Source organism: Gopherus flavomarginatus, chromosome 4 (assembly GCF_025201925.1).
Source record: "Gopherus flavomarginatus isolate rGopFla2 chromosome 4, rGopFla2.mat.asm, whole genome shotgun sequence".
NCBI lineage: Eukaryota > Metazoa > Chordata > Testudines > Testudinidae > Gopherus > Gopherus flavomarginatus.
The window spans coordinates 94,938,635-94,955,381 of NC_066620.1; the positions used below are offsets into that span (position 1 = coordinate 94,938,635).

Genomic DNA, 16,747 nt, shown 5'->3' on the forward strand with positions numbered 1-16,747 from the left:
GTCATGGAGGTCACGAATACCGTGACTTTCCGTGACCTCTATGACTTCTTCAGCAGCAGGTGCGGCTGGCCTGGGGGCTGCCTGAGCAGCTAGGGCAGCCCCTGGGCTAGCCACGCCAGCCGATGCTGGGGAAGGCTTGGGCCACCTCCTCCGTCCCCCAGAAGCAGCAGAAGTTTGGGTGTGGGAGAAGGCTCAGGGCTGGGGTTGAGGCATGGGAGGGGGTGAGGGCTCTGGGTGGCACTTACCTCAGGGAACTCCTCAGAAGTGGTGACATCCCAGTGCTTGGGGAGGAGGGGCCAATGTGGTCGTGCCTCTGCCTAGTAGCTGAGAGATGTTGCTACTTCCCAGACCCCCCCCCCCAGTACCCTTGGCACCCCCTGGGGCCATGCCCCCAGCACCCATGGCGTCCCTTGAGGCTGCCTGCCCCCAAGCACCCACGGTGCCCCCCAAGCTGCCCCCCTCCTAGCACCTGTGGCACCCCTGGGCCAGCTCCCTCTCCAGGATTTAGTCAGGGGTAGATAGTACAAGTCATGGACTGGTCACAGGCCATGAATTTTTGTTTACTGCCCATGACCCTGTCCATGACTTTTAATAAAAATACCCATGACTAAAATGTAGCTTTAGTCATGTGTAATAACAAGAAGGCATCCCAGGGTAATGAGTCTCTGGTCTGCATGCTCAGAGTCTGTAGGAACCATCTTGTTATGTAACTTTTAAAGACAATTTTAGTTTAAATTTTATATCCCTGGAGTCACTCTGGGTTCCTGAGGTACAGGGCTGCAGCATACCCACAAGGAAGATATTCTCAGCTGCCTGACCATGTTAGAAAGCACAACAGTTAGTGTTCAAGCTGCACAAAAAAGTCATTGACAGCAAACCTCCCCGTTCAGTGAAAAGAGAGAGAGGCAGTTTTGTTACTTCAAACCTGTGAATTATAGATAAAATCTATCCTCTAACCCATTTGGAAGTTATTGTGAAACTTTACTAATGATGTGCTGAGTGAATATTTCCCATAAATATATTTTCTTTACCATTAACAAATTAATTATTCCTTTAAAAAGATCTTAATATGGTCAGTGATGGATAGACTGCAGTCCTCTAGGGATTTTCGCCAGTGAAGCTAATGATTTAAAACATCTTCTAAGCGCGAGCCTGTGGAGTTCTGAAGTCTGGCATTTAAGTTTCAAGCCTAGCTTGTAGACAATGCCTAAAGATCTCTTACCTCACTGTTGCTGATAGGTCATTTGTCTACATGTACAAAGCTAAAAAGCACATTTTTGAAACCATTCAGTGTGATGAGATATAGTCCATGGCCATATGTAATGCCATAACACTATGACAATGTATACTTAACCACATCAGTCCTTTCACCTCCATCTCGGGCCACAAGGAAATTCTGATTCCATCAGGTATCCTCCCTTTTGCAAACGGTGAACTCATAGTCAATACAGATTCTGCTTCCCCTAGTTTAAATTTTGGCCATCCCTTCCCTCCTGTGCAGAAACTCTTGGGAGGAGAGCAAATCTGTGGGTTTAAATTCAGAGCTCCTGTTAGATCCCCACTTTGGGAAGCAGGGGTTTGGGACCCAGTGGACCAGCCAGAGGAAGCAGCAGCAGCTCCCCAAAACCCTGATGCCTCCATGTGATTTGCCAGGTCTCCTGGACCCTCATTCCCACAAATGAAGGTCCAGGAGTACTGGCAAACCATGTGCAGGTTTAGTATGTAAGTTCATGCTGCAAGGAGCAGCGAAAGCTTTCATGCAGCTATCCATATATGATGGACTAGGAGAGGAGCATGAGCAGCGGTGTTATTGCACAGTAGTGCTGATACTGTTCACTTAAAACTGCAGTATGCTTGAATAACACTCCCATGCCTTAGTACTTTCTCCTCCCCCTATAATCAGTATGCCGTCTAAAATTCAGTGCAGACCTTAGCAAGCAGAATAGGCATGGAGGGGCTCTTGTGCTGTGCACACTATGTTTAATAACAGCATCACAGTAGCAATTAAAGACTCAAATCAGGATTAGGGTATCCTTGTGCTAGGCTTCCTACAAATACATAGGAAGACACAATCTCTACTCTGCAACACAATTTAAGGCCCCTTTGCCACGTTGTTCCTACTCCTTTGCTCTGAACCACAAGGTCTGTAATTAGGGCTGACCAAGAAAAATATCATTACAAGAAATATGACCAAAAAACAAAATGAGAAACAACTTTGTTAGGGAATCTTATTAACCAGCTCCCTCCCTCCCCCCTGCCACTAAGTACTTAGAACCCACTCCCTTGTTCAACCTTTATTTTTCAGGACTGAGATAAATATCAGCTCTACAATGAGACTAATGGACACATCCTCCACATGAGATATGTCAGCAGGCAGACCACTGCACAATACTGTCTGAGTATAAGCCATTATGAAGCCATTACGATGGCCCCTAGTGATTTAAGATGTCTAGCATAGTTCTTTAAGATATGGGATGTTTAGTGGGAATTTTATATTAGTCACTCAGCACTCCCATCTCTTATGACTTCTTGGAAATGTTCTAATATCAACCAGTGTCCTTTCAATAAACCTACTTCTTCCTTCTCATGAGAAAAAAAAAAGTGAGCCAGACAATCTGTTCGTGATGTTATACGGTAAAATTCTTCTAAATCAAACAGAATATATTCTAGCAGAATTGAAAGGACACTAATTAAAGATCAAACAAAACTGGAGAAAACATATGGTAAGTACCTCAGAGTAATGCGGTGAGAGATATTTTCCATTGTGCTTGGCAATGGTGTGCATAATGTTTAATGCCTTTTCTCCTTTTTTGCGTGTCAGTAGCCAGCGTGGAGATTCAGGAACTGCCCTGTAAAAGCACAGAGGGAGGCAAGGATTTTGCTTAATTGTGTCTTTAGAAAACCATGGGAATCATCACCTGCATTAACACCTAATGCAGTAATTCTTCAGCCTCTCAACAAGATAGAAATTACACCCAGCTCCTAAGTCAACTTTCAGCTTGACTCTCAAAATTCTTCATGCCATGGACAACCAGAAAGATCCAAGGAGCACAGCTTGAGAACTAGTAGATTGTTTACAGTTCACATGCTACATTCAGCCATTTATCTTTATCTTTTTTATTAAATAGTTGTTAGGTCTTGCTCAACTTTCCTGAAAGTTTCCTAAGGCCTAGAAGCTGGGTAACATAAGGAATTGGTGACAGGACATGTAATTTTTTGCCTCTACATTGGAAGACGTAATCTAGCTCAGATCAAATGGTTGATTGACGGCCTATGTGAAAGGAGTTCTTGACCTGGCCTAGTTATTAGCATTGCCCTGCAGTAGTAGCTGTGTTGGTCCCAGAATACTAGAGACACAGGTGGGTGAGGTAATATCTTTTATTGGAACAACTTCTCTTGGTGAGAGAGAGAAGCTTTTGAGCCACACAGAGCTCTTGGTCAGACCTCCAGATTTCTTCAGCTTATCTCTCACCAACAGAAGTTGGTCCGGTAAAAGATATGACCACATCCACCTTGTCTCCAGTGCTTAATTTATAATGAAAGAGGTGCTGGGACTCAAGCAATTATATGTTGGGGCTCGAGCAATTTTTTTTACTTTTAAAAGTGACATTGCAAGCCCAGAGCTACCAAGGCTATGAACTGCCAAGCCTAGAGGTGCTGGAGCTCAGCCCTGGCACAAATTAAGCACTGCTTGTCTCTCTAGTTCTTAGGACACAGTTAAGCATAGGGTTGGGTGATTGCAGACTTTAGATTTAGTCCCAGTTCTGTCACTAGCTTGTTGTGAGAACTTTGACAAATCACTTACTGCCTCAGTTTCTCCAACTGCAATGGAGGATAGTTACTCACCTTTGTAAAGTGCTTTGAGAGTTTTAGATGAAAATCACTGTAACTATATAAGCGCAAAGTTTAATTAAAACTCACCACCAGGGTTTGCACTAAGTGGCACTTTGCTGACAGTCTCAGAGAGGAAAAGGAGTGAATGACATGGAGAATGAATTACCTTTTTACCCAGAGATGTAGTTCCCTTCAGGTCAGGGTTGAGGCACACAGCTGGGAAGAGAATGATGCGTATGAGCAGCTGATTCAGCAGTAGTGCATACTTCCCCACACTGTCCTAACTAAAGTACTTCAACCTTGACTTGGAGGACAACTCCTACAAAAGAGAAGGTAATGTAGTTCACTCTCCATTTCTGTTCAACCTTGGGCCTTTCCCACTCCATTCAAATGAAATATTGCTTGTGGTCAAGCCAAATATACACATTAATTAACATCTCTGTGAGGTTCTTGTTCCTCTCAAGTGTTTCCTGGCACTTGGAAAGTCCCCTGACCTTCCAATAATCTCTTTGTAGAATACTGTGTCAGGGAATCATAGTGCCACAGAGTCAAAGAGTAAATTAACAACAACAAAAATAAAGTTTAAAACTTCTAATGGGTATGGTTCTACCAACCACTGCTCTCTCCCCTCTTTTCATACTTGGTACATTGAACTCTGCAAGGCCAAATTCAGTCCTGCTGTACCTCCTGTGTACTCAGTTAAATTACATCAATGAACAGTTTCTGTCTCAAGATGTTTGCTTCCTTTGTGAACACCTAGGGAAGAACTGAGTGAAATTCCTTGGCTACTACTGGGATAGTATTCAGTCACAAATAAATGTAATTAAACTTTCAAAAACATGTATATGAGATCCTCCAAAGAAGTTTAATTTGGAATCCAGGCCTAACAGGCCTCTACAAGGCAACCAGGGAACTTTGGAGGATGGACCCAGTGGTAACAGAAGTCCACTCATGAAAATATAGGCATACTGTGAGGGACATTTTTGGTGGATTCTAGACCTGCAAAACCTATTAGAAAATGTCAGACTATGGCTCTTATATAGTTTGACTAATCAGAAAGGCCACAAAGTTGTTGTTTTTTCACTTCATATTTTGTAACCAGGTCTTAATCTGAAATGCATCCAACAGTAATTTCTGGAAAGTTCAGGGAAACCCTCTTTTTAAGAATTTGCCAATCTAGATCTGAATGCAAAGCATGAACCTACAGAGATCAAATGAACACAACGTTACCAGTAATACAGCAGGAAAAGAAAATTGGGGAGTGTTATGGCCAGCTGAATCCCCTGCCATGTGGGAATCAGGTAAGCAATCCCAGGAAGAATCATTATTCCAAGGGTGAAGAACATCTGTATCACAATTCCAACAATCCTTCGCTGATCTGAGCCAACTATTTCTGTCACTGAAGAGAGGGAAAAAACAAACAGAAATAAACCCTATTCAAGTTAAAAACATTACATTTGCAATGTTGGCTCACGGTTATGCAGGGGGTTCTACCTTGGATTACAACTGAAGATTCCCTTTTTAAAAAAAAGTATGTGTAACCCATGTGCCTAATAGGGAGCTATTAGAGAGGAGAAAGGGGGAAGAATGAGTTGTCTGGGTCACTGTTGCTAGGCCAATGCACAGTTAGCGTTCCATGTCCAGACATTTCTGGAATTGGGTGCTGCACTTTTGGTCATGCTCAATAGGCTCCCTGTAGCTGGACTCAGACTCCATTGAAGGCAAATAGTTAAGACAGCTGCTTTATAAAAAGACGCATGACCTACATGGGTTGAGAGAAGCTCAGGTGTAGGAGCAGGCTGACTTCCCCTAACTCTGAAGCATTCTGCAGCAGGCAGTGTTATGGTTAACTCTCCAACACAGGGCAGCACCGGCAGAGTTAGTTTCCCGCTTCCATTTCTTCTTTCTATGACTCTCTTCTTTCATTTTAATTGTATACCTGGAATGTTATTTGATTTTTAGCCAAACTCTTTTAGTTAAATTGTCTTAACCAGTACGGGTCACAATCTCTCTTCTTAAGTATCAGAGGGGTAGCTGTGTTAGTCTGGATCTGTAAAAGCAGCAAAGAATCCTGTGGCACCTTATAGACTAACAGACGTTTTGGAGCATGAGCTTTCATGGGTGAATACCCACTTCCTCATCTGAGGAAGTGGGTATTCACCCACGAAAGCTCATGCTCCAAAACGTCTGTTAGTCTATAAGGTGCCACAGGATTCTTTGCTGCTTTTACAATCTCTCTTCTTAGTTAAATGTGACAGAGTCATCTGTATTTGGCTCTTCTTGGTTTTGTATTTTTATTGTAACAGAGTTTTTTGTATATATACTTAATACTGATTGGTTGGTTAATTGGCTGATTAGCTGATTGAGTCATTCTACAGTTCAGCAGAGAAGGAGAAAGAATCTTCGTGAGCTTCAAGTGGAGATTTCTGCAAGCAGGAGGTGGGAATATATTGTTGCAGTGCTTTTGGCTCAGCAGACTGTTTTGAATTCATGAGCAAAGATTCTAACTGAGACTGAAGAGAACTCCAACTACAACTTTTGGAACTCTGAGTTACTTCTCACTGTGAGCTGTGAGTTTGTGGGGACTAACCTGTTAGATTTAATTGGTTTGGGTTTTTTGTTTCTATTTATATATAACTCTGAAAATAATATATGTGGATTATGAAGTAGCCCTGTTATATAATAGAAAATAAGCTATTATTTTTGTGTTTCTTTATCATAAGAGTTTATAAAAGTTGGTACTTAAGAATTAAGTTAATTACTTTTGCTCTTTTTTTTTAACTTGTGGGGAAGATAACCCTGTGCAGATGCAGAGGAATTTGTATCACTGGTGGCTGAGAGCTCCTTAACATCAAGGCTCACAGACTCAATCTGTATACATTGAACTCCCAAAATCTTGTCCCAGTAAAAACTTGGTTCAGTGTAAAATCTAAGGTTCTTTGGGGGCAGCCTCTTCTTGGATTGTTCCAAAGTACCGTGTCAATAATTTGAAGGGTATATCTTCAGAATATTACAGGAACCAACCTCCAAGTGTACTCAAGTCAATGTATTGGTGTATGTTCCCTATAGATCGATATATGAGGCATAAAAGCAACAAAGAGTCCTGTGGCACCTTATAGACTAACAGACGTATTGGAGCATGAGCTTTCATGGGTGAATACCCACTTCGTCAGATGCATAGTAACTTAGGCCACTGATCAGCCTTAAACGTACCTACTGGTAAAGCAAAGGGATAAATAAATCACACTGACCAAGGTGTGGTCAATACTAGAAAATTAGGTCAGCATAACTACGTCATTCAGGGAAAAATCAACACCATTAACTGGCATAGTTAAGCCACCTAAGACATCGATGGAAGAATTTTTCCATTGACCTAGCTACCACCTCTCAGGGAGGTGGATTACTTACACAGATGGGAGAACCTCTCCCATCTGTGTAGGTAGTGTCTACACTGAAGCACTACAGAGGTGCAGCTGCAGTGTAGACAAGCCCTTAGGCTGTTAAGTACCTACATCACTTTTGAAAAAGGGACTTTGCATTCCAAGGTTATATGTACACTACAGAATTAAGTTGACTTAATTTATGTCGACGCTCATAAACCACTGTAATTACATCGCTTGTGCATGTTCACACAAAGCTCCTTGTGTTGGTGGAGTGCATCCACAGTTGGTGCTCCAGTATCAACAGAGAAAGAAGTGCACCATGGGTCACTATCCCACTGTGCAACTCACCACCTTCTGCTGCTGAGAGTTCTGGGAATGGATCACAGTGCATCATGGGTGCAGGCTCACCATCCCATGATGCAGTTTTCTCCATCTCATTATTCCATGAGTTTCCAACTACTCTTCAGCTGCCCCTGTAAACTGTGTGCCTGCCATCTCTTCCTGATAGCATGAATCCTGCACTGCTCTCCACTCTTGTTATGAACACAACACAGCCAATCCTGCAGTATTTCATGTCCTGCACACCTGAAAATGAATCAGCGGTTTCTGTCCTGCTCTGTGCCATGGAAAGAAACAATTCAAGATGGATGTTAGAATTCACAAAGGAGCTGCACACAGTGGAGCATCGCTATTGGGTTTGGGAAACAAGCATTGAGTGGTGGGATTGCATCGTTATGCAGCTCTGGGATAATGAGCAGTGGCTGCAGAACTTTCAGATGTGCAAAGCCACCTTCCTGGAACTGTGTGGAACTTGCCCCTCCTCTGTAGTGCAAGAACACCAAAATGAGAGCTGCCCATATGATAGAAAAGCAAGTAGCAATCACTGTGTGGAAGCTGGCAACTCCGACTGCTATTGGTCAGTCGCAAATCAGTTTGGAGTTAGGAAGTCCACCGTAGGGGTTGTGATTATGCAAGTGTACAGGGCCATTAATTGCCTCCTGTTCTGAAGGACTGTAACTCAATGTATGGGAAATAATGGATGGCTTTGCAGCAATGGGATTCCCTAACTGCAGTGGGGCAATAGATGGCATACATATCCCACTTTTGGCCCCAGACCATCTTGCAACAGATTACATCAACAGAAAGGGCTACTTCTCTATGGTATTGCAGGTGCTGGTGGATCACTGGGGTTGTTTCACTGACATAATTGTGGGGTTGTCAGGGAAGGTGCACATATCTTCAGAAACACTGGCCCATATAGACAGCTGCTTGCAGGGCCTTTCTTTCCACACCAAAATATTCCAAGAGGGGATGTGGAAATGCCAATAGTGATCCTGGGAGACTCTACCTGCCCTTTACTCCCGTGGCTCATGAAGCCTTACACCGGAAACCTTGACAGCAGCAAGGAGTGCTTCAACAACAGGCTCAGCAGCTGCAGAATGTCCATTAAATGTGCATTAGGTAGATTAAGGGTCTCTGCTGCTGTCTTTTTGGCAGGTTAGACCTCAATGAGGAAAATATTCCCATGGTCATAGCAGCCTGCTGTGCTCTGCATAATATTTGTGAAGCTAAGGGGGAAAAGTTTCTCCGGGATGGAGCATTGAGGTGGATCACTTGGCAGCTGATTTTGAGCAGCCAGATATCAGAGTTATTAGAGGGGCTCTGGGTGGGCTATTTGCATCAGGGTTATGTTATGTTTCAGTGATGCTCTCTCCCCATTGGTTCCTTTCACCTCAGATCATTGGTGAACAACTCTGTAGTTCTCACCTGGCTTCACATTCAGGTAGTCTGTCCACCAGCATCCATTCCCTCTATCTCCCCACCCAAAAAAGGGGAAAAGTACATTTCTTACCAATAACATAGGCTGTCATCCAGGTTCCCTTTCCAAATACACCTTGTAGGAAGCGAAAGATCAAAAATATGGAAAAATTTGGTGCAAATGCCACAACGAGGCCACATAACCCTACTCCGAGGCAGGAGTAGAGGTAAATACGGATTCTGCCATATCTGCCAAAAAAAAAGAGCGCGAAAATGTTGAAAGATGACTAACATTTTCCTTCTTGACTTAGGAGAAGGTTTCAATTCCAGCCACAAACTAAGTCTTGTCTTGATGCTATCAGTCTTGTAAGGTTTCCCATCACTAGGCCTTACGATGGTGGCTATCTGAGTCTTTCTTGTACTGGCTCCTAGGAACTGGAACTCTTTCCTCCTGGATACTAATCTCAGCCTCTCAGTCTCCACTTTTAAAGTGGTGATTAAAAACTGGGCCTAAACATTTTCAGAAAACAGTTTCTAATTTTGCATGGTGCACTTAAATTATAGAAATTAGAATGCTCCTATTGAAATAAATGGGACTTTTGCTATTGACTTCAACATGTGCATGATTATTCCCTTAAACTGCCTATTTTAAGTACAGTCATACCCTGTGTAGGAAATGTCTTACCCTTTACTAGAATGGCAAATGAAGCAGCATCATAAATATTCTGTTTAGAGCTTATAATGTCTATCTTCCAGTATTTTAATTTTGTATTCATTAGTACTGAATTTTAAACATTTTATCCCAACAATATTAATGGATAAGCCAAAGCTAACTACAGGCCCAAACTAGAGTTAGTTTTCAAAAAAGTCATTTTTTTAATAAAAAATAGTTTTGATCAAAATAAAAAACGTTCTTTTTGCTCAAAATTTCCTGTTTTTTTTTTATTGGCCAAAAACCAACCAACTAACACCTCTCCTCCCCCACAAACCCCAGAAACCAAAAAAAATATTTTTTAACAAAAGCAATTTTTGAATATTTTTTCAGGTTTGTTTTTGGATGGGTGGAATTGTTTTTGAGGAGAACAAAATGACTTGAAAAAAATCCTAAGAAAAATAAGTGGAATTCTTCTATCAGCTCTAGGTAAAACCCTTTGAACTTTGTGGTAAAAGAGACATTTACAGATCCAAATGTTGTGGCTAAGGTGTAATTCTATAATAATATAAATTATTTCTATTATCATTTCACTCAAGACTGTCAAGGCATTTTACAAGCATCATGGTTCTCGCTGATTTGATCATGAGGTAACTAGTTTATAGTTGCTGCCCTGAAATGTTGTCTTCATCCAGTGTTAACCTTGCTTTAAATCCGTTTATTCTGAACGCAGCTAAGCGAATACTTTGAACCAATGATTTATTGTCTCTCTCTCCCTCTGTTTGCTAATTGTCTGTGTAAAGATTAAAAAAAATTTCTTCAGTGGATTCTTTTAAAAAAATTATTCACTTAAGAATGTTTGCAAATAATCCTTGCTCTCTACCATATTTGAGAGCTTTGTTGTGTGACTTCGGTATGCAAAAGTTGTACTATTTGCTTTTGATTGGACACATAGGTCACATGGTAGGTTTGTCCCCCTACTGGATGACCATAATTCTCGGTACAATGAGGTTTTTATTGTAACTGTTTTTGTTTAGGAGTTCAAAGTGCTTTATCTGAGAATATTCTCTGTGTGCTCTACCTAATAAAATCACCTACTAGGATATTCATGGATAGCAAATAGAAAAGGAGCACAAAACCGCAAAGGTTAATATATTTTTCAAATCAAAGAAATATTCATCTACAGTGAAATTCACCCCTGTACCTTGGGCTGGCATGAGGACTGCACACCATTTAATTCTGACTTAATTCGTTAAAATAAGGCTTCCTTCTCCTATTTTGAAGGGAAAGTTGGACTTAAGTAGTGCTTAGCTCTGGTGTTGGCCCTGTTTACAGGACTGGATTTCATCCACACATTTTTTGCAGTATTCAGTCATCTCTAAGAATGTTGAAGACTAGCCGTAACCATGACCTTGGTGGTCAACATATGGGTATGTATGCTTTATGTGTGAACTGAGAGGGTTGTAGCACTGAGTTTCTTCTTCCTCTCTCAAAGGAGCTGCTTTCTTCATCAATGGCCTTATGCCCTCCTCCGAAATTGCCAACCCCGAAACTCTCTATGAATGCTTGCTTTTCATTTCTGTGTTCCTCTGTACTTCCTGAGTCCAAATGTGAACAGAAATTATGAAATACCACAAGAAGGGCTCTTTTCATGCTATTTTAAGTCCTAACAGGACCAGGAAGTACTAGAAATCTCATGAAGTTTCCAGACCAATTTTACAGACTTAGGAAGTTAAGTTTATGTGAGCTGGGGCCTGCTTATTGGAATGGAACTCAACCTCCAATCTTCAAATGTTTGTATACGGTGATTACAGTGCAAGATGTTCTGCCTCTGTAAGGTAGACTTGCATTAACACACATACTGTACCTGTCTGCAGCATAGCCTAGAGTGAATGCTCCTGTCAGAAACCCCAGATTGAGAACAGCTTGTGTTAGATCTAGCATCCAGGCATTGGCACACACAAGGTTATACTGTGGGAACAAGCAAGAGATATATTAACATTCACCCACAGAGATGTAATATTTTTCCTCAAAGCAAAACATTTTAGCAATTGTGTTGCTCCAGGACAAAAAAATGCCTGAGCAAAAACCTGATCACTAAGTGTTTGAGAAACCACTTTCAAGCTTGTTCGTTTTTTTACCACCTCATCCATCACCATCCCATCTCAAACATTCCTTTTTAAAAGAAATTTATTAAGACGATGCTAATACAGGCTGCTCCAATAACGCTTGAATTTCACAGACTTCCTGTATCCCTAGCAGTCTGGTTCCAGATCTAGCACAGACACTTTTTTCTTAGTGCCTCCTAGGCAAAAATAGAGCTACTTGACCTGCGAGGGTGCAGAAAACAAATGTCAAACCAATCTTTGACATGCTGAAAATATTTTTCTTGCTGTAGCTTTCTCAGACCCTTCAATTCTTTATATTGCAGCAGCTGTTACAGGATGATAAAATGCTGCTACTGCATTCATCTGAAGAATTCATGGGGGAGGAGGGAGGAAGGGAAAGAGAGCAGAAACAAAAATAAAACCAAATTAAAAATTCATTTGTTGTGTGGATAGTATTTTGTTGGCAATTACTTTACAGGATCGTGGAGCACAATTACATGCCAACCTAGCTAAGTAAGTCCTGCAGACCTTACTGGAGTCAGGAGTTTTTGATCTCAGTCTGGAATGTCCTTATCAACAATGAAGACTTAGGCAAAAGCGAAGTTAAGAATAAACTGAGGTAATATTCTCTGCAGTTTTAGCCATTTACTAAATAGCACTCTAGAAATAGCCACAATTTCTAAGGATGAGCTGTAATAAATAATATTAATAATAATATTTTACAGCTGAGTTAACTGAGGTACAGAGCATTTGCAATGCGTTTAGTATTTCAAGTTCACACTCATAATGTATATCAGATGAAGGTGCTCAAATACTGCAGTGATGGAGGTGGGGCATAGAAGTACTTAGATAGAATGAAGACATCTTCTATTTCACATTGGCCAAGGTTTTTAAAAGTAACAGTCTAAAGATAAGCTTTAAAATCCATATTTAGGCACCTAAATAAGTGATCCAATTTTTTTAAGTGCTTATGTCCCACTACATACAGTTTTTTCAAGAACATAGTGAGAGATTTCAGGAGGAATGTTTGAAAACACCCACACAGGCACACACAGCCTATTTGGTTTTTAAAACTAGCTAATAGAGTAAAAAAATACGGAGCCAGCTGATCTTCTGTAGGTGAAAGAAAAGCAAGGATGGCACCAGTAAGCCTCTTCCCTCTCTCCAACAGACCCTGTGGAAGTCACTCTACCAGTCACTGGGAAATGGATCTCTACCTGATATCTTGGAGCATGACCAGCCAAGAGGGGCTAGATGGAGTCAGGGAGCAGTCACCCTCTGTGGTACACTCTTCCGGAAATATATTGGAAACAACTGCCGGAAAGAATCTGGACCAATAGTCCCCGAAACTTAAAGTTGTTTAATGAGAATTAAAGTTGCTCAGCACCATGTAAGGTCAAGGTCTTAAAGAGAGAGACCAAGCTAGCAAATGAACAAAGGAGTTCAGTGTTGGATTGCAGTAAAGAGCCCCTCACTAAGGAGACCAATGCAACGAAGGCCTATTTGGGATTTTACAACATTGCTTGCTCTTAAAGCCGAAAGCCCTGACAGAAGACTTCTGTCCATAAGCCCTGCAATCAAAGAAGTAAAATAGACAGAAAAAGTAAAAAAGTTAGTCTCATCAGAGCTAATAATGGATTATTGTGAGCACAGAATGAAAAGGATTTAAAATTAAATATTTTTAAAATAAAAATATCATGAAAGGGAAATGTTTTTGATCTCAAATCCTTAACAGAATTTACAGGCAGACTTAAGTTATACATAAATAAATTTTAAAACTAATTAATTTTAAATCCACTTTCTTTAATTCCACCATCCGAATTCAGCATTCAGGACCTCATTTTTCTAACACTGAAATTAACATCAGGCTTATTGCCCATGTCTCAACTCTCCCAGGAGAAACAAAGATACCTGAACACTTCAATTCAAAGCAAATTCACTTTTCACATATATGCATTTGTAGTGCCACTTTTGAAACCCAGAGTTGGATTCCAATCTCATTCACTTGGCTGTAAATAAGGAACAGTGGCCACTGAAGTCAATGGAATTACACTGGCACAAAACTGCATAGTTGAGATGAGAACCAGGTCCATAGCCTATAAATTTGAGCCCACAGATGTCTAAGTATCCTGCTTTGACTCATGAATCATTGGCATGGACAGAATTATAAGTGCAGATGTAGAGACTTCATTGAAAATGTGAGCCATACTTTTCAAGCCTATTCTGCTAGGGCAAAATTTCTCTCATTACGGAGCCTCCACCACACCTAAGCTCCAAAGACACTCTCAGTCCCATGCTTTAGCAGTTTGGAGGCTGTTGTCTTGTGGTGCCTTTTGGTATTAAAGACACTGTGTGGGTTTTCCAAAAGCACATCATAAGTAATTTAGTGTCATAAGCTGCAGTGAAAGTCAACAGTCCCTTAGGTGCTTTGGAAAAATCCAACCCATTATTATTAATATTTTGATAATACTCAGAGAGGCCCCAGTCAGGACCAAAACCCTCCTGTGCTAGATGTTTTACAAACACAGGCCCCAGTACTGCAAACTGTTCTGCGCTAGCGGACCCCTGTACACCTGCATAGAGCGCCGTTGACTTCCATCATGGAACAGCTTGAAGGATTGGTCTGTAGAGATAGATGGGCTCCTTGCCTTGGAAAGTTAATAAGCTTGATCCTTTTAAAAGTATATATTTATTTTTGAAATAAGTTAATCCAAATGTAAGATAAACAGAGAAAAAGTGAACAACCTGACATGAAGAGCCGGGCAGAGACAGTGCACCAAAGAGACAAGGGAAAATATGCTTCCTTTACAATACCCTTGTACCTCAACATACATTTGCAGCTGACAGTTGAAATAAACTGTTGCCTTAAAATATCAGTCAACTACTTTAAATCACTTGTGTTTTCCATGAAACAAGAGACAATGGATAACAGTAAGGCACTGTGAGTACTCTCAAAAGGATTTATAGTGTAAAATGCTTAAGTAAATTAACTGATACCTTATAAGTCAATCCTAAGTTTTGCTCGGGTCCATATATTTAAATATTCTTGCCGTAGCTAAGAATTCTTGGCTCCGTTTTTTTAAATTTTTTGTCTGTGCAGTTCTACTTAAATGCTTTTTATATAAACAGTGTTGTTATAGCCGCATTAGTTCCAGGATATATAGAAAAACAAGGTGGGTAATATCTTATATTGAACAAACCATAGGTGCTGGAACTAGGAGAACTGGGGGTGCCGCACCCTGGCTCGAAGTGGTTTCCATCACATACAGGTTTTGCAGTTTGGTCCAATGGCTCTCAGCAGCCCCACTATACAAATTGTTCCATCATCACTGGGACCAATCTCTATTGGCGAGAGAAACAAGCTTTAGAGCTTCCACAGAGCTCTTCTTCATCCTTTTCATTAACAGAGTTAACCTTTAACATAGAGGTGTCTATAGAGCGAAGGATCGTTTGAGTTCTACAGCCCGTCACTCCCAGACCACCCTTGGCTTGGTTTGGTAGTGTCCAGAGGTAAAAGTGGGCTGGTACAGGCCAGTATGGCATACTGGTAAGAAATGGCCATCAGTACCGACCCTTACACAGTTGACGTTAAAGGATTGCTGCGGCAGTGCTTTAATGTCGCTTCCCTTCCACCCCCCAAGCAGCTATAAGGGGGAGGCAAAAGGGGCAGCTGCCCTGGGGTCTGGAGATTTAAAAGGGCCTGGGGCTCCCGGCCACCGCCGCTGATACTGCTACAGCGGCCGGAGCGCAAGGGGGCGTGGGCCAGGCAGCACGGAAGGGCTGGCTGGGGGAGGCTGACCCCCAGCCCCATCCCTTCCACCTGAAACCCCACATGGTAAGACTTTTAAGTTACTTTCACCCCTGGTAATGTCTGAAAGTTACCACCATCTGAAAGCTGTTTGGTGGCCTGGATGAAAAGAATTGGTGATTTCAGTCTAGTTCTTAGGAGAATCAACCCATTTCAGAACATTCACTAGCAACTAGCACCCTGGTTGGATGCCTCAACAAAAACGCGTGGATTTAATGTGAATGTAAAGGTTTAAGGTAATGTAAAAGTCTAATGTAAATGTCTAGAAAACATGGCCTAAGAGGAAAGATCGGAAAAAATTGGGTTTGTTTAGTCTGGAGAAGAGAAGACTGAGAAGGGACATGATAACAGTTTTCAAGTACATAAAAGGTGTTACAAGGTGGAGGGTGAAAAATTGTTCTTCTTATCCTCTGAGGACAGGACAAGAAGCAATGGGCTTAAATTGCAGCAAGAGAGGCTTAGGTTGGACATTAGAAAAAACTTTCTGTCAGGATAGTTAAGCACTGGAACAAATTGCGTAGGGAGATTGTGGTATCTTTGTCATTAGAGGTTTTTAAGAACAAGTTAGACAAAAACCTGTCAGGAATGGTCTTAGTTCTCCTTTGAGTGCAGGGGCCTGGATTAGATGACCTATGATTCTATGACTGGAGCCCCAACCACCCTCTCAGTCCTAGCAGGGATCCCTGCAGAAATGTGCCGAAGTGTACCAGGCTGTATCTGTTCTGTAGCTATAAAGACCTAAGGTCCAGACTGAACCTTTGCTAACGCTGGTGAGCAGTTACTTACCTATGTAGTCCCCAAAAAGTCACTAAAATTATTTTTGTGAATAACTGTTCACAAATTGGGCTCACATGCATTGAAAGGAATGCTTTGCTCTTTGTGCATGGGAACAGAAAATATCGGCTTCAGAATGGAGGGGTCACAAGCCTCACTCTCAATCTTCTGCTTGGTGTCCAGGGCCAGTAATGTAGAGAATCCAAAAATCCAGAGCCCTTTCTGCCTGGGCCTCATGAGTCTTGCGTCATCTGTCATTGTTTCTTATTAACCTTTCCAACTTGGCAGCCCTGTGAAATCGGAGCTGTATAGTGCGTCTGCTGAAAATAAACTATAAAAGATTTCTGAGAGGTCACACTCTGGGTGGTCTAAACCAAAAACCACAGGTCTGAGCATCTCACAAACACTGGGCAAGTTTGGATCTAAATTC

General features: G+C 41.5%; 1 protein-coding gene across 1 annotated transcript in view; it reads right to left on the minus strand.

Annotated features, from left to right (window-relative positions):
- SLC22A3 (solute carrier family 22 member 3) overlaps positions 1 to 16,747 on the minus strand; it is a 41,898-nt gene that overhangs the window by 16,208 nt on the left and 8,943 nt on the right. Inside the window, exons 2-5 of the mRNA XM_050949108.1 lie at positions 11,495 to 11,598; positions 9,070 to 9,224; positions 5,065 to 5,233; positions 2,732 to 2,849 (exon numbers count right to left, since the gene is read on the minus strand). Of these exons, the coding sequence (XP_050805065.1) occupies positions 2,732 to 2,849; positions 5,065 to 5,233; positions 9,070 to 9,224; positions 11,495 to 11,598 (546 nt within the window). The remainder of the gene's footprint in view (positions 1 to 2,731; positions 2,850 to 5,064; positions 5,234 to 9,069; positions 9,225 to 11,494; positions 11,599 to 16,747) is intronic.